Genomic DNA, 20,689 nt, shown 5'->3' with positions numbered 1-20,689 from the left:
CCTAGTTCTGCTCTTGACTTGACCTGCCCAAATAGCAAGTCTTTGAAGCTTTCTGTATTGGGCTTCTTAGAGTAATTGTTTTAGAAAAAGAAAAAAGGATTAAAAAAAAAAAAACAAAAACAAACAAACAAAAAAAAAAAACGGGCCCTCCTCAGAGATCTAATGGGTTATTGAAATGCTAAGAGACAAAGCAACCAGGGCCATTAAGGAAAGGTCCACAGGGCAGAGAGATCAGCTTTTCTTCAGGATTTGCATATGCGCCTCAGGGCCCTTCCCCTTTCTATGTTCACCAGAACTCCAAAAATCCTCCGCTTTTATTTTGGAGTTTTTCGTGTTGTTTTTTTTCTATGCCTGTCTCCTCTCTGCTGGGCTGGCTGCTCTCAGATTCTCTGGTGTCTGGTCTCAGTCTATCTATGGTTGGAGTTTGAATCAGTAGAATGAGTTTCCGATAAGGGCTGCCACTGCAGTTCTGCCTTCTCCTTCCCGGAGCTGACAACCCCTCCTCCCCCGGGACTGAGCCTGGCAGGGAGGGGCGCGGGTCCCCTGGCTGCAAAAACTTACAGATTTCGCTGATCTCAGCAGTTCCACGTTTTCATGAGTGTTGTATGAAGTATGCCCAAAGTCAGATTGCTCTGTGGTGTCCAGTCCACGCAGTTCTTGGCTTTCTACCTACTTTCCTGGAGGAGTAACTAAAACATACAGCTCACCAGTCTGCCATCTTTCCCCGCCTCTCCCCACAAGCATGTATTTTAACTTGCAAGTACTACAACACACAGTCCCCCCTAAAATATATTAATGTAAATAGTCACAGTAAAATGTAGCCATAGAAATTCCTGTATCTACATAGAATCCAGTAATATGGCTAGACAGAAAGGAAACCAACTTCAAATTTCAATTCCAGCAAGAATTGTGTCCTAGACATGTGATTTATTTTAGGATTCGCATGTATCACTTGACAATGTTTACTATGTAATAAACACACTTTGAATGTGAAAACATCTTAGGATACTAAATTCGGAAGAAAAAAACAATTACTGGATTTTGGGGGGAAGGGGGAGGGTGGGCTACCAGTCTTGAAGAATGAGGCTATGCTGCAATCTGAGGACTTTCATAGAGAACATTATCAGAAAAAGGAGCAAGGCCAAAGCAGCAGCATATACTAGTAAGGAGTATATGATATTGCAAACTTCACTGCCAGTTTCCTCATACACATTACTATAATCATTTAACTTTAACATATATTTGTTTTGAAATATTTGCTTAAGTTAGAGGAAAATTGTCGTTCGTGTTTATAAAAAATCTTCCTGAGTATTTGTAATAAAACAAATGTTTTCATTTAGGATGTTTTACATATACCAATTCAATGATCTCTTTCCCTTTAGGATAAATGTGTTCTAGCAAAGTCTGCTGAGAAATGAATGTTTATAAAGCCAATTCACATAAATTATCTTAAAAAACTGAGACGTACTCCCCAAACAGGAGGAAAGATTATGAGCAGTGGTAGCAGAAATTAAAATTATTTGAGGAGCAAAGTTCCTATGTAGCCAAGCAACTTTGGTTTCACATGTCAACATTCACTTTCCTCTAGCATTACCTAATACTTTTGTGACCCCAACCGATATTCTGAACAGAAAAATGTCTCCCAATCCTGAATAGTCCTTAATTCTACCCTCAGTTCTCCCAGAACTCTGCTACCTTGTTCCACTGACAGCTCTGCGTGACTGACTTGGCCAAACAATACAATCCACAGTCTGGGTGCCTCCGTCTCACCCAGTGACCTCCAACACCAGAATTCTAAGTCTGTGCTTCATGTTATACAAATAAAAACAATTTCTCTGTTAATCAATTTCAATTTAGACATGTAAAAGCTATTTAGAATGAGATACCATTAATAATTTCTCCTCCAATTATTAACTGTAAATACATTTTGGAATATAACCTCTTTATTGTTTGAAAATGTGAAAAACATCAATCATAATCCAAAGAAATTACTTCTAAACAAAAGTTAATTCTAATAAAATATACCATATTTTTGAGACTATCAAAAATGTAGTACTTTAATGAGATATGGTAGGTTTGTATAGCTTAGAATGAAATAGTGACACATCCCAAAGTAATTTGGGCAGAGAATAAATATATGCAGGAGCCCCCTGAGGAGCTGGGGGAAAATGCAGAAGTGTTGGATTTCCTCACCTGGACTGTTGCTGATGTTGTTCTCACAAACAGTGAGGACGGGCGGTTTGATGTGCTGAGCCCTCTATCATGCGAATTGCCCTTATGAAGTTCGTGACTGCAAAGGAGAGGCTAAACCTGCAAATAATTGTGCCTAAGAGTCTCCCCCTGAGTACCTCTTTGTTGCTCAGATGTGGCCCTCTCTTTCTAGCTAAGCCACCTCAACAGGTGAACTCACTTCTCCCCTCTACATGGGACCTCACTCCCAGGGGTGTAAATCTCCCTGGCAATGCAGGATATGACTCCTAGGGATGAATCTGGACCCGGCATCCTGTGACTGAGAACATCTTCTTGACCAAAGGGGGATGTGAAATGAAACAAAATAAAGTTTCAGTGGCTGAGAGATTCCAAATGAAATAGAGAGGTCACTCTGGTGGGCATTCTCATGCACCATATAGATAACCCTTTTTTGGTTTTTAATGCATTGGAATAGCTAGAAGTGAATACCTGAAACTATCAAACTCCAACCCAGTAGCCTGGACCCTTGAAGATGATTGTATAACAAGATAGCTTACAAGGGGTGACAGTGCGATCATGAAAACCTTGTGGATCACACTCCCTTTATCTAGTGTATGGATGGATGAACAGAAAAATGGAGACAAAAACTAAATGAAAAATAGGGTGGGATGGGGGGATGATTTGTGTGTTCTTTTTTACTTTTATATTTTATTCTTATTCTGATTTTTTCTGATATAAGGAATATGTGCAAAAATAGATTAGGGTGATGAACGCATAACTAAAAAAAAAATTTAGTAGTTTGATAATTTCTCTGATTTGAATAAAAAGGCACCAGCTATATCACTTAGGATGTTGGTGCAACATTTCCTCCCACCCACCCCCCTCAAAACCCCAAATTTGAATGGGAATATAGTATCTGAATTTTTATGCACAAGCTGCTGTGTACACATACTATTCTGATGGGAAGTGCTGAGATAAACATTTGTATCATGGGACATTTTCTTAGATGAAAATTGTTAAATGCATTCAGCAACGACTCTAAGTATCTTATTGACTCTCAGCATAATGCATGTAACTTACAAGTCTCTGTCTTGACAGGAAAACCAATCTTAGCAAAAGGGACAACCTCAATTACTCAAGTTAAGTAGGAAGAAGAGTACCTAGGATAATCTGAAACAAATTAATAATAAGCGATTGGTAAAAGACTGGAAAGATGATGCTTATATGATGCTTTTTTAAAAGGTCTAGGTACATTAAAAAATTTTAACATAATAGCCAATTTTACAAGGATGAAAAATATTGAATATGATGAATAACTTATGGTCTGTTAAAAGTAAACATGTATCCACTCATTCTAATGCATTCATGAGTTTGAACAGGGTTCAAAAGGTAGATGCAAATCAAAGCATGTAAAAATGTTTAAGGATAACAGCAGCAATTTACTGATTTTCCAATTTGCACATTGCCCAATATTTCAAATTAAGCCTACAAAAGGGATTCACTGAGATATCATATATGAACCCACACTATTTATGATATCCATACTATCATGTTAGCCATAAAGATCACAAAGGATTTCAACAAAGTAAAGTAGAAGCTAAAACTTTTTTGGGGAGTGAGGGGGTGGGGGTGGGGGGTGAAGAGTGAGGCAGGCATTTAAAAAACCTGAGAACCCACTGAAAATGATAAGCCTTTGCCCCAGAAAAACAATATACACAATGTTAAGAAATTATTTCCTAAAGTGTAAAAATGAGGTAATACCAAATCACTTCCCTGGAAAAATAAAATGAAATCTTCTAATGAGGAAAGGTAACACAAATAAACATCTATTCCTTCTTGAAAATCATCCCCTTTCTTCCATCACCTCCTCTATATTGAATCTGCTCTTGTGAAGGCCATGGACAAAGTTCAAGTTGTAAAACCCAACAGCTACTTGCAGGTCCTCATCTTTTTCCACCTCAGAATCATTTCAGGGTTGATGACCACCATCTCAAAACACTATCTACTCACTGCTTTCTGAACTACACTCTGTTGATTTTCCCCATGTATCTCAGTCTCCTTTCCAAGCTTCCCCCGGTCTACAGAACCTCTGAAAGCTAGATGCCCAAGTGTCCATCCTGGGTCTTCTTCTCATTTAACATCTTTCCTCTTTACGTGAGCCAGAGGCATTCCCAAAGACATTCAAGAGCCCCTATATGCTGATGACTCCCAAATATACATGTATCTTGAGCTCAAAATATTCCTGAGCCCCAACTATCTATATCTAACTTGTATTTGACACCCTCATTTACTTGTCTCATGGACATCTATATCAAACCTAACCTACCTAAAAAGAACTTGTTTTCCATCCTGCCTGCACCCCCCCACACACACACATACCCTGAGTCCTATTCCAGTCTTCAGTTTATCACTAAAATGTCACCATCATTTTACAAGGTATCATCCTTGTTCCTTTCCCTCATCTCTCACATGCAATGTATCAACAGGTCTAGGTGTTCTAAGCCCATCACCACTGCTACCACCTTAATCCTCGTTTCCTGGAATGTAGCAATACCCTCCCTTTCTAGTCTTCCTTCTTCCACTCTTGCCTTCCTCCCAGCTATACTCCATACAGCAGGGAGGGTGGAAAAAGCCTTTTAAATCATTACTGAGATAGTATGACTTCCTTGCTTCAAAACCTTGAATGGTTTCCTGCTGTTCAAAAAAAAATCCAAACGTGGTTTACATGATCCTGCATCACCTGACTCCTCCCACCTGTGGGGAGTAGGTTCTCGATTTGCGCTTCCCTCTGGGATGTTCTTCTCATGTTTTTCACAAGGCCATTTCTTTTCTTCTCATCTTTCAGGTCTTTGCTTAAATGTCTTATTAGGGAAGCTGTCTCTAAGTACCACCACCCCACCCCTCACCAATTATTCTCCATCACTACACCCTAATTTCTTTCCTCCTAGCAACACAACTTGTAGTCGCTTGGTTGCTGTCTGTTTTAACTACTAAAATTCAAATTCCACACTTCAGATGCCAGGTCCGTTTTTTGTCATCCACATAGCAATGCCTGGCATAGCAGACACTAATATTTTAAATGAATTAATGTGATCTGATTTACTGATGCTGCTGTCACTCTTGTACAACACTGCTTCCTGACCTTAATTCTGACTTTTTGAGCTGCATCACATCTAAAACTTTTCCCCAAGTAAGATCACTCCAAGCTGCTCTGTCTACTGCTGTTTGAAAACGTGGTTTTTCTGTGAAACTTACTAGTGTTCATCCCACACCAATAGTCTATACATTTAAGTAGAAACAAATGCCCTATTGTCCAGGTATTACACATTATCATCACTCCAATGCTGACAGACCCTACTGGGATCTGTTATTACTATTTAAAATTTAGTTCTGACAAAGGTCACTACGGACAAGTCAGATGGTACACTTGTGGCAAATTCTCTTTTGCATGCTATGTGAACAGCTGGATAATACCAGTCCCTTTACTTTGGCTTGGCGTTTCACTTTATTTTGTCACACTCAGGTCTGCACACTCTTGAGGAGGCAGACAGAATTCAGTTTTTGACTACTTTATTAAAGTATTAGTGGACAGTATGCTGCCCCATATATTAAGACCCAGTGTCAGCTTTCAATTATGTTGTTCATAATGAAAACCTTTGGCTTTGTGTAGCACTTTCCCTATCAGGAGGGGACATCACTTTGGTGTTCTACAGGTTTATCATCTATGTAAAGTATCATAGATTCTACAAAGCAATACATAATCAGTCGCATGTATGTTCCAAGAGAAGAGCCATTAACACACAGCAGTTCCTGGATTATAGTTCTCAAGCAAGAAACTCTGATGAGCTTCTTAGCCTACAGAGTAGAAAGTTTCCCAGAGGATTAGAAGCATATTCTGATACCAGTTACTAGGTCATCTGTTTCACTTTAGAGCATGGCAGCATGAGAGAAGCGGAATAAGAATGGGCTTATTATGAAACGCTGTTTCTCTCCACTGGGGAATGTGTCGATGTCTCAGACTGGTGCCAGCATCACTAACATAATCAACTATCTGGAATGGCTTTATGATTTTGGAGAACTTCTCCAAGAAGCCAAATTTAACAACCTCGCTAGACCCATGCTCAGTTGTTGGCAAACAGTGATCTTATAAAATCAAAACATGCAAATTCAGGTATAGAGGTATTTACATTTTCTTTATAGATCTTCTCAATCTAGCCTGCAGAACAGATGATAGTCTTTTATATCACACTGAAATCCAGAGCTCCTTTGAGATTCTGGGAAGGTGGAAATTGCCAAAACTGGGTGCCAACTGAGAAAGACTGCCAGCAATGGACAGCTGTAAAACGCTACAGCAATTTCCCCACTCTTACCATTATTTTTTGAAGAGGGTAATGGAGATGTCCTATTAAACCATCAGAACCAAATTAGGTTTTTTTGTTTGTGTTATAGTTAAACAAATATGTATTGCTTATCTATCCATTCTTGGACACTGTGAGCATGTAAACACATAATTCCAGCTCTCAAGGAATTTCAAGTCCACAAGGAAAGAAAGAACAGAACAACTCTGGGGGCAAATGCTACTTCTTTTCAGTTCTAAATAAGCCAGAGTGCTACTCAAGCACCCCAAATCCTTCTAATCCTCTGGGAAAATATCACTCTGCCAAAGTTCCAAGCTACCAACCTTTCTAAGCATATACTCTCCACTTAAGACCTCAATTCCACATTCTACCTCCTTCTCGTAAGAGTTTAAAAACATTACATCTTCCCCTCTTGCATTTTCATTCTCTTCCTCTCTACTTGCTTCTAACTCTCAGCCTACAAAGCATACTCATAAGTTCTTACACTTCTAAAGCCGGCAGAGAAAATTTCTTGGTCTTCCTTAGGGCTTTTGTGACCCTGTGGCCCTCCTCCTACTTCTATGCTTCTTCCTTCCACGGATCCTCTTTATTTTCCCATGCTTCATTTGTAGGCATCCCTCAGAGCACAATTCTCAATCCTCCTCTTTCCCTTGGCAATCTCATACACTTTACCTATTACCCAAACTTGCAAATCTAATATGGACTCCCAAAGCCAATTCCTGCCTCAGCATCTGGATTTCCCACCAGCCCACCTCAAATTCAATGTGTTTAAACCTAAAAACACTGAAATCTCATGATAACTGTGGTTTACATTCAAATAACTCAGCAAAATAAATACATAAAGATAAGATATATACATTTTAACAGGTGGCTAATCTAGGTGAAGAGTGGGTGTTTGCTGTACTATTCTCAACTCTTCTGTAGTTTTTGGAATTTTTCAAAGAAATTAAAAAAAAAAGAGAGACATTTAGGGTCAGGATAAAAGACAGAAGTCAAGGCCCTTGCCTTTTAGGGAGTTTATATTGTACTTAACTTCTCTAATCTAATCTAAACTAGGCCAGGTAGATTTGAGAGTTCAATGATTAATAATAAACTCAAATATATAATCAAACTGCAAATATTAACACAGGGCCTACTAAGTGGCAGCAATATGCTAAGCATTTATGTATTACCAACAAAGTAACAATGGATCCGGTTTTTTTTAAGGGGGGGTGGTGCAGATCTAAACCTCTCTGCCTCCCTCAAGCCAGGTCATCTTCCTGCTTTACCTACTTCAGTTAATGGTGCCACCATTTTACCCAACACCTGAAAGAACTTTTGACTCCCTTTTAAATCCTCTAAATCTAAATCACTGGCCAAGTTCTCTGGATTCTACTGCCTTCCTCTTCTCTCACCTCGCCACTCTGATGGCCACTACCTATAGTCAAACCCCGCCCCCATCCCCACCCCACGCCCACGCCTCCCACCTGGGCTACTGCTGCAATCTCAAAGTTTCTGGTTTCCGCCATACTCTGTTCAATCCTTGATTTGTCTCTATCCAGAAACTCAGCTCTGAATTAGACTACAACTCCTGCTCAAAAGATTTCAATGATTCCTTAGCATCTATAAAACAAAATTCAAAGCCCTAGCCTGACACTGAGAAATTCATTTCCTATTTATTCCCCCATTCATTTCTTACCCTTTAGCCAAAGGTTTATTCACCATTGCTGAATAGTGCCCTCTGCTAGTGTTTGCTCAGTTTCCTCAGCAAGGATGTCCTCCTACTTTTCCCCATTCCACTTCCTCACCTTCTTCATGAAGCCTTCCCAGATCATTAAGTGGCTCCAGCTATGACCCTTCCCATCCAGAGGAAAAATAATCTCTCCCTTTGAACCTTCATAATATACTACTTCCATTTATTACTTACCAAATAATACTTATATTTCCAAGTACTATTCAAATTCTTTGTCTGCTATTTCTCACTGCCCTTACTAGATTATGTACCCCTTTTAAGGCAGTGCCTTTTTACGCCCAAAGGCACTCAAGATTTGTGTCAAGAATATAACACCAGCATCCTTTACAAGAATCATTAAAGTGAAGCATTGCTTGCTAAGCTATAAGCATTATTCTCAAAGAACTGATAACAATATTTTAATAATGGTATAGTTTTACAACCCAGGGCACATAGTCTTTCAGAAAACGTTAACAGCCATGAGAGTTCCCACTCATTTGGTAACTGTGCCGGTTTGAGTGTGTTGTGTCCCCCAAATGCCATTATCTTTGTGGTCTTGTGTGGGGCAGACGTTTTGGTGACTCTAGTGGGATACTCCCATGGAGGTGTGACCCCACCCATTCAGGGTGGGCCTTGATCAGTGGAGCCATATAAAACATGCTGACTCAAAGAGACTGAACAGAGTGCAGCTGTGAGTGACGTTTTGAAGAAGAGCAAGCTTGCTAGAGAGGAACGTCCTGGGAGAAAGCCATTTTGAAACCAGAACTTTGGAGCAGACGCCAGCCACGTGCCTTCCCAGCTAACAGAGGTTTTCCGGACGCCATTGGCCATCCTCCGGTAAAGGTACCCAATTGCTGATGTGTTACCTTGGACGTTTTGTGGCCTTAAGACTGTAACTGTGTAGTGAAATAAACCCCTGTTTTATAAAAGCCTATCCATCTCTGGTGTTTTGCATTCTGCAGCATTAGCAAACTAAAACAGATTTTGGTACCAGAGAAGTGGGGTGCTTTTGCTGCTGAGTTTGCAGATACCAAACATGTTGGAAAGGCTTTTTAAATGGATAAGGGGGAATTTCTGGAAGAGTTGTGAGGAGCTTGATAGAAAAGGCCAAAACTGCTTTAAAGAGACTGTTTGTGGAAATATGGACTCTAAAGATACTTCTGATGAGGACTTGAACAGAAATGATGAATGTATTGTAAACTGGAAGAAAGGTGATCCTTGTTTTAAAGTGGCAGAGAATTTGGCAAAATTGAGTCCTGGTGTCAGATGGAAGGAAGAATCTGGAAGCAACAACTTGGAATACTTAGCTGAGGAGATCTCCAGACTACGTGTGGAGGACGTATCCTGGCTTCTCCTTGCAGCTTATAGTAAAATGCGAGCAGAGAGAGATAAACTTAGAACTGAACTCTTGGGTTCAAAGAAACCAGAAGTTGATGGCTTGGAAAATTACGGGCTTCCAGTGGGTAGAATCCCAGAAGCTACAGCCCAACCTGAGGACAAGCCAAGATTGGATAAGGAGTTAAGCAGAAAGGATTTGTGGAAACTCCTATTGTCTGATGGCTTTGACCCCTGCATGCTTCATGCAAAGCCAACAGAATTTTTGCGAGATCTTTATAGACAGAGCCATTGCCGGTCTGGACTGGAGGAGACAGACAAGGAAAAAATTAAAGGAAAAATCTCTTCAAAGACAGAGCCTTGGAGGTTGAGGTCTGGAGTCAAGAGGTTTAGGGCTGGGAGAGCGGAGCAGCCCACATGCATGGAAAGGGTGAGTTTGCCCTGGAGGTCGAGGGCGGGCTTTCTGCCTCGATGCTCTGGAAGAGTTTTGCCACCTCAGGTCCCAAAGAGGGTGGAGCACATTTCCAGGGAATTGGGGAGAGCCTGGCTGCCACCACGTTGTTCTGAAGGGGTTGAGCGTGTGCCCCGGAGATGGAAGGGAATCCGGGAGCTGCCCCAATGTTTGAGGAGGGTGGGGCCGAGAAGGTGGTCTCCCCAATGTGTGGAAATGTTGGAGCACTCACCCATGCATTTGGAGAGGAAACAGCTGCCAAAAAGGCCCTTGGGAAGGGTTAGGCTCCCACTCTCTCAAGCCCCAAGGATGCAACATTGTTCTGTAAATGACTCTCGGACTTTGAAATCTAATGGACTTTGTCCTGTGGGTTTTAGGAACTGTTTTGCTCCTGTTAACCCTGTTTTCCTTACTGTTTCTCCTTATGGCAATGGAAATGTTTATCCTATGAATGTCTCTCCTTTGTATATTGGAAGCACATAACTTGTTCTAGGTTCACAGATCCACAGCTAGAGGGGAATTATGCCTTAGAACTGACCAAGCCTAAACTGATTTTGATGGGATTTTGTACTTAACTTTTGTTACTGAAATGATTTAAGTTTTTGTGATATTGTGATGGAATGAATATATTTTGTATTTGGAAAGATAATGTCATTTTGGGGTTCAGGGGGTGGAATGTGCCGGTTTGAGTGTGTTATGTCCCCCAAATGCCATTATCTTTGTGGTCTTGTGTGGGGCAGACGTTTTGGTGACTCTAGTGGGATACTCCCATGGAGGTGTGACCCCACCCATTCAGGGTGGGCCTTGATCAGTGGAGCCATATAAAACATGCTGACTCAAAGAGACTGAACAGAGTGCAGCTGTGAGTGACGTTTTGAAGAAGAGCAAGCTTGCTAGAGAGGAACGTCCTGGGAGAAAGCCATTTTGAAACCAGAACTTTGGAGCAGACGCCAGCCACGTGCCTTCCCAGCTAACAGAGGTTTTCCGGACGCCATTGGCCATCCTCCGGTAAAGGTACCCGATTGCTGATGTGTTACCTTGGACGTTTTGTGGCCTTAAGACTGTAACTGTGTAGTGAAATAAACCCCTGTTTTATAAAAGCCTATCCATCTCTGGTGTTTTGCATTCTGCAGCATTAGCAAACTAAAACAGTAACCTATTCACTTCTGGATAGGAGTTTCCTTCCTCCCCATCCAATCAGGCCCCAGGTGATAATCTAATTTCCAAGAGCCTGTCCCTGAGCCATTTAGATGGTTTGGGTGCTATTTTGATTGTGTTGCTTCAGTCTCCTGATTCTCACTATCTTTCAACATTGCCTTTATACCACAGTAACATTCCAGATAAAAGGCATAAAATCAACCACTCAGATGTTTAAGCCATATTTTTATGCTAGTGCATTTAATAATATCAGATGAACAAAAGATTTAAAGGCAGAACATTTACAGCACAAAAGACAATAAAAGATTTTGTAAAGGATGACTTCTTTTGAACCCATTTCTTTTACGCTAACAAGCATTTATAACACACTAAATTTTACAGTTCCAAGAAAAGGATCCCTTTTCATTCTAAACCAAAGTTAACAGATTGGGACTTCTAAATTGACATCTCATTACTACTGCCACCAATTAAGGAGATTTTGTAAGGCCAGAAAAATACAACAGTGTAAATGCAGAGAAACTATTTGGAAGAATACACACAAAGTGCTAACTTGGAGCATCTCTGTGCAGGGAGCAGGATCAAAAAAGGTCACAAACTTCTGCATTTGAATTTTTCAAAAATACGCATTCCTATATTATTGTCAATGGCTTAAAACCACATTTAAAATACAAGTGACAAAAGACAATGTTAGTAAGAAAGACGAATTCTTAGTAGCAGGCTAAATGGGCAAGAAACAATTCTAATAATATCACCACCTAACTCAAACAGAAAACTAATTACATTTGAACTTCACAACACAATTAGGTAGACAGGTCAGGTATTAGGCCCTTTTAATCTAAGGAAAAGAAGTCTGAGAAAATTAACTTCTCAGAAAACTGCATTAAATATTTTTAAATGGTCTTCACTTTTGCCTTTAAATCAACCTCAAAAAGTGCAACTTAGCTGTAAAACTTTAGAATGAACTGTAGATTATTACAAAATACATTCTCCCAGAAAAAAAAAAGAGCTAAAAAATTTTTTTTAAACCTAAGCATTTACTTAGATGAGTTTACATATTCAAGAAACAGAAAATAATAGCCAAAATGCAATAAAGTTAAATGAAAGGAAAACATTTTTTCTTATCATTTTCCCTCATGCTTGAAATGTTTAATGATTTCTCAGATGCATTTTATCCTAAATTAACAATATCAAAAAAAAAAACACACACACACACACACAACCATTTTTTCCTTAGGTTTCAAGGTTTCTGGATTCAAGTCACTATATAAATAGTTAACTCATAATACAAATATATCCATTACATAAAGTTTAAAGGATTGAGCAAAATACACCATTTATTATGTACAGACATACTGTTTACAGGCATTTATGTCTATGGGCTAGTTACACAGCTATAACTAGTTGCTTTAGAAAAGCTTTAACCCTGAGCTATATAAGTAATAGCTACAAAACTGACTCTTCTGGCCTAGAGTTCATCAGCTATCAAAAAGCCATAATTTTACAATCCAAGATAGGATATGCTTTAAGGAATCATCACATTAGTTAATACATTTTATTTCTAAAAGAGTAGACCCAAAATAGTAGGTGAAAAAAAAACCTAACCAAATGCACAAGAATTGCGAGACTATTTTTTATATACCCCCCCAAATATTTCAGATATCAAAGCTGAGAATTTGATTTATATGGTAATATAATTTTAAGACACTCACTTAAAATACTTTTGACTTGATCATTGAATATAATCTGCATTTTGTTCTAAAAAATTCTACTCAACATAATATACAACATTAAGGATTTAACTTTATATCTGTTTTCATACTATGTAACATATTTAGCAATTTCATCTTTCACGGTTTTGTTCAGTAATCTCAAATCTAAATGTTTTCTCTAAGAGCTAATATTGACAAGCACAAATAAGTACATCTTTAAGCAATTCCCCAATTCATTGGCAATAATCAATCATTTATTGAGAGTACTATTTTCCAAGTGCCATATTTTAAAGTAATGTGTTTAAATTAAAAAGACACACAATGAATATTGATTGAAGAAAGGAAGTCCTACGAAGGGTTAACACATAAGAAATATTAATTGAAAACTAGTTAACTCATTCAAAATATAATTTATAGTTGATAAATTAGAATCCCAAAAAGGACCAGTTATGGCACTGCTGAGGGTAACACAGAAAAATGTTATAAAAATATGAACATGCATGCACTTAGCTCACACATTTTAGTTAGAAGCTGACTTCAAAAAGTATCTCCACACTAAATTATCAATTTCTATTTCTGGCAATAAAGTACATTAAACAAATGAATAAATGAGTCCCATAGATACCAACCAAACTGTAAAACCAAACTTATTGAAGTAAGCTGACTATTGTGGGCTACTGTATACCACTAAGACAATACCACTAATAAGCCAACCAAAATTAGAAATTGTAATCCATATTACATACATGGTCCCACTGAAAAATGTCTTCAGAAAATAAAGCAGTCTTTATTTTTAAAGACAACGTAATACACATTCTCTTCCAAAATAAAGATGCCTGGTGTTTTGTTTCATTTAAATCAAAGAGATTTTTCTCAAAATGTTTATGTATTTTGAGGTTTCATCACGTCCCTCTCCCCCCAATAGTCATCAAGTCTGGTACTTCCTCTGAATGTTCAATGGTAATGTTCAGGGATTACACCTTGAAGGGGTAACTATGGAGGGTTTTCCAAAGATAAAAAGTTCTGCATACCCTCAGCAACCCAAATCTCTAACATGTGAACTCAGTTAAAATGGTGTGAAACCTTTTTTATTTTTTAGTCAACCTTTTTTATTTTTTATTTTTTTCCTTATTGGAGTTGTGGGTTTACAGAAAAATCATGCAGAGTACAGAGTTCTCACAACCTATTTTTTTTAGTGATTAATCCCACGAAAATCTTCAAAATTGTTTGCAATTTTAACTTTGCATTCATTCACAAGAAAGCCATTGAACATTTTAATAAATGTTATTAGTTTTGAAACTGTGCTTTAAACAACTTTATAATTTGACCAGCCAAAGCAGTCTGAACTCACAAGAGATGCACAGAGACACCATACCAAACAGGAGCAGTAACTACACAGCACAAATCTACTGTGGGGGATGTACATGGCTTCAATACAATCAAGGAGAGCTATAAGTTACAGGCTTCCATCTCAACAACTGTTCCATTAAAATAAAAGAGGAAAATATCACAACCCTAAGTCTAACCTAACCCAATTCTCCACTTTCTCAACAGTCTGAAACGATGTTTATTAGCCACGATTATGATGAATGATTAAGAACAGTTAATTCTCAAGAATGATTAAGTGGTTCCGTTACAAACTATAATTCAAGAGCACTTCAAACCCAAAATGACTTTCCTTATAATGCATGACAAGATTTCACCAAAAAGCATCCCACATCTGATCAACAACTTTAAAAACATATGTAATCAAAATGGTAATTTTTAAAGTTTTCATTTTATCCACAAATAAGTTTGGAAAGTTCAGTGTTAACAAGCAAAACATTTCATTTAGCTTTCTAACTTGAGTATTTCCATATGCTCATCTTAAATTCTGCATATGGCCACTGAGTATCTATCTCTTCTTGTCCGTAACTTTTTCTGCCCCTACCTGTAAGTTTAAAACACTTGAATTCTCACATCCCATTTCTATGTCAGTCATGGAAGAGAACTAGGTTAAATGTTATACTTAATTAAACTATGGGAGTTATAGAACTGAACAATTAATCTCCCTTAAATAAATGGCTCCTTCCTCACTTCATTATTGATTTAGCAGAGTCATCAAGTCTTCCACCTTGGCTCAGTAACAGCAAAATGGCTATTCCAAATAAATTTAACTGATCAACAAACCTTTTGAAAACTAGCTTCAAACTGCTTTGAAACTGAAACACACATACGCATATGGTCCGAGTAAAGCAACTGGAGGAAAAACACCCCGTGGAAGGGTTTAAATCTATCAAATAATTTAAAACAAATCTTTTTATCAAGGCCATAAATTATTTCCTGAATTGGTCTGCCAAACATCCAACACCGATTTATACACATTGGAATAAGTTTAAGGACCCAGTGTTTGATTTAACTCTACGTTCTATTAGTAGAGCTTGAATAAGAGATTAACATGGCAAAGCAGTTTTCTAAACCAAAATGTACTTGAGCATCTAAAAGGTTTTCCATCATCCTCAATGACATGTCAAAGACCCACAAATAGGCGAGAGTACACCTTTAAATTTATTTTATAATTCTGTTTTGTATGTAAAAGTGTCCACACAAATAAATCCATTACTTCTCCTTTACTTTAACAAAGTACTGGGCTTGAAAGAGCTCCACAAAACGTTGATACTTTGGTTAATAAATTTCAGCTGTTACTTGATGTTAGCACCAAAACAAGCATTAACCAGAAGAATAAAAGCAAAAATTTGTAATAAAAATAAAAACTCACCTGCAATTAGGTGGAGGGTCTAAAGTGATGTCCGCCAGTTCCTTCTGAATCCTGGAGCCAGAGAAGAGAGAGAGACAAACACAACAATCATTAAAGTTTTAGTAGCCTCCCCCCACAACACCTATAGACAGATGTGGCAGAAAACCCAACTGTATTCTATGGAGGCATGGGAAAGCTACACATCAAAAGCTTCAGATTAGCGTAGGAACAACTTTTCACAGAGGTAATAAGCTGCGGTCCGGAGTCTCTTATCTACAACGTCGGGGTTCGAATCTTGCCTCACACACGAAGACAGTTCTATTCTCGGTGTTTTCCATCTAGGGAATCATTTTAAGGTTCCTCACTTGCGGACTATTAACTGAATTGTATTAGAATGTGTCGGGGCTTCCTCTCCCCTGGACGAAAAAAAGCAGAGCCGTCGGAAGGGTGGGAAAGACGCGACTGTCTCGGGCCCCCTTTAAGCTCGAGGTCCGCCAGGGTCTGCGGCCGCGCTCCCACGTGCCCTCACGCCCACAGGCGGAGCGCCCCCCAGGCCGAGGGTCCCAGAACGCGCCGACACCAGCCCACCACGGCCGCCCCAGTCCTCAGTGACGAAGTCAACATGGCCGCTCCCCGTGCGGCCCCTCTGGTCCTGACTGACCTGCCCGCCGTCGCTGGAGACTCGCAGTCCAAGCAGCAGGGCTGCCCGTCCGGGTCTGCGCCCCCGGCCGCGGCGGCCGCGTCCCGCCGCGGCCGACTGGGCCTCCCGGGACTCCCTGAGCCTCCCGCGCGCGCCCGACAGGTCGGGCCGCGCGCGCCGGGCAGCCAGGGCAAAGTTGCGGGCCAGGAGAGGAGGGGGTGCCCGCGCGGGTGGACGCTCCGCGATCTCCCAGCTAGCCTCCCACGACGCCCAGGAACCTCCACCCCGACGCCGCGCGCTAGGCCCAGGACGCGAACTCCACCGCCCGCCCCTCCAGAAAGGCCAGCCCCCAGTACCCGGCCCGGGGGCCGCACAGGTGCAGCCGGCCTCAGCCGGGCAGGCTCGCTCAGACTCCCAACCCACCTTTCCCGACCTGCTTTTTCCCCAGCGGTCCTTTAACTTCCCCTTGGCTCTCCCCACTTGGTTCTCCATGGTTCCCTCTCCATCCCACACTGGACACAGAACCCAGGAACCTCAGTGGTCTCTTTCCGAACCAGCCCTCGACTTCACAAAGAGCCCCATCCCCCACTCCAAGGCCGACGCCACCAGGCAGTTTACACCAAGCCCCGGTCTTTGTCTTCAGCTTACCTAGGCGCTCAGAGCCTCAATTAATAAGACAAAGTTTGGGGTCTTTAAGCTTCTTACACCTTCTAAACACTGCCCCCTATTTTTATAATCTTTTCTCCCCCTAATATATAAAGCTCTACGAGGATATGTTACAACTTGAAATTTCGCAGAGGCAGCACCATAGTAAAAAACTAAACAACACACACACACATACACGAGATAATTTGAATCACAATGGATGCTTTTCCCCTTCCAAAGATTTTCTGAGGGTAGAAAGGGTGGCTGGCTGGATGCTCTGGGGAAATAGATTTTAAAAGGCATTGGTTTTTTTTTCCATGTGTAAGTACAAAGAAATTAAGGGTGGTGATTGCGAAGTTCTTTAAGCCTTCGTATTTGAGGACATTTTCTGTCCCCTACAAATCTGGTCAACTTAAAAGAAGTGTTTGCTCACCATCTCTGTTAACATCTACTTATTTTTGTCCTTCAGTTAAATTCTACTGCTACCAATAAGCATTTCTGTTCTCAGACCTTCCCATGCCTGCTGTTTGACTCATTATTACATGTTAGGCTGAAAGTTTGGAAAACTTGGTTTCCGGATTCTCTACCTGCATCTTAACTGTATGTTAAGTCCTGTGTACACAAGCAAAAATTTCCTCTGAGGACAACACACACAAAAAGTACATATTGACTTCACTTCTCCTTGTCAGCTCAACTTCTACTATAAAATATTCACTGAAAAGGTAGTTGCTTCTTTAATGCCAGACAGCTTGATCCATTTCATCTTTAAAACAAGCATTTGCATCATTTCCAGAGAATGGGCAAAAAGATTTGCAAGAGTAATTCATACATATGTTTCACAAAGTAATGAAGACTTTCCTCTACCCCAAAACTAGAAATCACTTTCCAATGTGTAGTTAATAACCTCCTGTCTGCCAATTCAGGCTTCTTTTTCATTCTATCTCCTGGCATATGTGCCTCTTCCAAGTCAGTGGGCAACACGTACCTTCCAAGTATATTCACAGAGCAGTCTCTAGGGTTCCACTAACATCAATCTCCCCCCAGCTCTGTTCCGTACACTGTCCCTCTCCGTTTTTTACCGTTACTACTAACCTTAGTTCTGTTTTAACACTAATAGCCACTCTTTCAGCAAAACACTCAGAGAGCTAAATTCACTGTTGAAAAACAAAACAAACAAAAACACTGATGCTAACTTTATGAGTAAATTACTATTTGTAGCTTCCCACCTTTCATTTTCTATACCTACTCTTTCCCAGCAATTTCCAAATAAGTTTTTAACTTCCTTAGTATAAACGGACAAATTATGTCTAGTGAAAAATCCCCCTCTGTAATTCACTGACACAATGAAAACTATTTTACATTTGGTACCTGTGCCTTTATCCCAGATATATTCATGTATATCCAAGAAAATATAAAAATACCTAATGACCTAAAGCAAATAAATATCTTGTCTCAGGCAGATCAGGCCAAAGATGGCCTGAGAGAAGATCAAGGAGCCCAGAAGCTGTCCAGGGTCAAAGAAGGGCCCATCCAAAGTAGGCATGGAAGATGTTGGGGTTCTGAGAGAACCAGCACAGGGCTAATCAATAAAGGCCTGTTGAGACACATGAGAGACTGAGATGCAATCAAACCAACCCTCTGAAAATGGGAACAATCTCATACAGGCATCTTACCACTTAACTTGAGACATCCACACCATTAAAAAAGCCAGTCATTCCTTCCTCAGCCCATGGTTAGATCACCCAGGTACTTTACCACTTTTCAAACTTCAAGTCCAGCAGAATGACAAAACAAACTCTCAAACTCTAAGTTCTGGGCTGACTGCTCAGCGGACAGATCTAAAGCCTCCTGTTCCATTTTATTTTAAATTCATTTAAGAAAGGTATCTCTATGTAACTCACAACTTGGATCCCTTACAATCTTCCTGGTTTACTACTTTATATTTTAATGACTCTTTACCTGAGAAGAGAAGGATTTATGAAAGAGTGTCTGGGGGTCCCCAGATTATTTTAAGGGTCATGAGGATCAGAGAACATTACTGATGGATGACAGAGGTAAAAAGTTCCAGAGACATAAGAGGAAAAGAAAGAAGTAAAGGAGAGTCACTGCTTGAACTCAACTTGGGAAAAAAAAAGTAACATTTTACAGCATAACAGCAGGATGAAAAAAATTTGAATCTCCCTGAAATGTGCTTAATTGATGTTCCCAAAGAGAAGAAAAGAGAATAGCAAAATAACCTAGAATAACCATCTTACAATCATTTATTCATTCATTTGCCTCAACTCTCCAAATCAGAAAACTGTCTTTAAAACATCTGTTTTCACCTCCTAAATGTTCTACCCTACTGATATGAGTTATTTATTCCTTATGCAATTTGTGGAGAAAGCTCTATTCAAAAAAGATCATACATGCAACAGGTGAGGAAGAGGGTAATAGAATTCTCTGTGATACAGAGTTGTCCAAGCAGGTATTAGTACTTAAGAAGAGGGATGACAGCCATGGGGAAGGTCATAGATTAGTGATTAATAGGACAAGTAATTTGAAATCAGATTTGGGGGTCACTATTAAAGGTAATGAGGATTCTTACAAATCTCAGCAAAATATGGGAGAGGCAAACCACAGCAGCTGTATATGAACAATGATTAAAAGAAAAACAGAAGAAGCCATGGAGAAAATAATTACGGCTTCCAAGGCCCTTTTCTCAATTTTAAGAACACATAAACAACCATGAGGGACACTTAAACTACCTTCATTGGGAGGCAGACCAAATGCAGCAGAGGAGGTTCAGAAAATAGGAAGCCTGCGGGGGGGTGGGGAGGAGTACGGTACCTCTTGGCGCTGGTGGAGAGGAGTTTGGAGTTTTTGCTCATGCTGACTTTACTCTCCTTCTTCTTGGGGGTGTTTGTTTCTTTCTCGGTTTGCTGGTTGGAGGACGAAGATGAGGAGGAGCTGGTGCTGGCCCTCGAATCGTCATCCGACATAGCGAACCCCCCACCCCACCCCGCAAACAGCCCCTACAGGGGAAGGGAAACAAAACAGAAACAAACCATGCAGGCAGTGTAAATAAAGGAACTCGGGCGCTGTCAGGAGAGCACGGGCCAAGGAGTGCACCCTTGTCCGCCCACCGCTCTCCACTAGCTTTTCGAAGTCTCCAGGCCCATTAAGGCTTTTGCAAATAGGGCCATGGCTGGTTTGTTTATCTTTGGCCCAAGTCAGGGACGCGGTGGGAAAACGGTCTGCAGTAAAGCAAGCGGCCCCTCCCTCGCCCCCAGGGGCTCCCCTCCGGGCAGGGAGGAAAGAGGCCCAGAGGGCGGAGGAGCAGTGCGGGGGGGGGCGCTGGGCGCCTCGGCAGGGCAAGGAGGGAAGGTGCCGACGGCCAGTCGGCCTCGGGGCTGTTTTTGTCCGCTTTCCGAGGGTCGCGAGGGGCCGGTGGCCCGGGCGATGTGCTGGGGCCAGGAGCGGAGTTTGGCGAGATCGGAAAGAGAGGAGGGGCAGGGAGGAGTAAGAGAGGAAGCCGAAACGGGGGGACGGAGGCGGGGAGCTGGTGCCCGGGTGGGGGAAGGGAGAGGCCGGCGGGGGCAGGGGCGACGAGGCCTGAGCCCCCCGCCCCCTCCAGCCGCGCCCCAACGCCCCTCCCTGTTGGCCTGCCCCTGGGCCACCCCGCTCGGGCTGCGTGGCCAGGGCGGGGGTCCCGAGCCCACGCCCGATCGCTACCCCAGGGGAGGTGGGGGGTGGGGGGAAGCTCGGCCTCCGCA

General features: G+C 41.0%; 1 protein-coding gene across 1 annotated transcript in view; it reads right to left on the bottom strand.

Moving 5' to 3' along the window:
* Positions 1–19,942, bottom strand: part of LOC119541636 (ubiquitin-conjugating enzyme E2 E1) — a 96,418-nt gene extending 76,476 nt beyond the window's left edge. The window contains exons 1-2 of the mRNA XM_037845711.1: positions 19,764–19,942; positions 15,671–15,721 (exon numbers count right to left, since the gene is read on the bottom strand). Coding sequence (XP_037701639.1) covers positions 15,671–15,721; positions 19,764–19,915 — 203 coding nt within the window. The 5' untranslated portion in view covers positions 19,916–19,942. The remainder of the gene's footprint in view (positions 1–15,670; positions 15,722–19,763) is intronic.
* Between the last annotated feature and the right edge of the window lie 747 nt (positions 19,943–20,689).

Source organism: Choloepus didactylus, chromosome 1, assembly GCF_015220235.1.
Source record: "Choloepus didactylus isolate mChoDid1 chromosome 1, mChoDid1.pri, whole genome shotgun sequence".
Taxonomy (NCBI): domain Eukaryota; kingdom Metazoa; phylum Chordata; class Mammalia; order Pilosa; family Megalonychidae; genus Choloepus; species Choloepus didactylus.
Note: the sequence above shows the minus strand (reverse complement) of the source record. Positions and strands in the feature narration are given on the sequence as shown.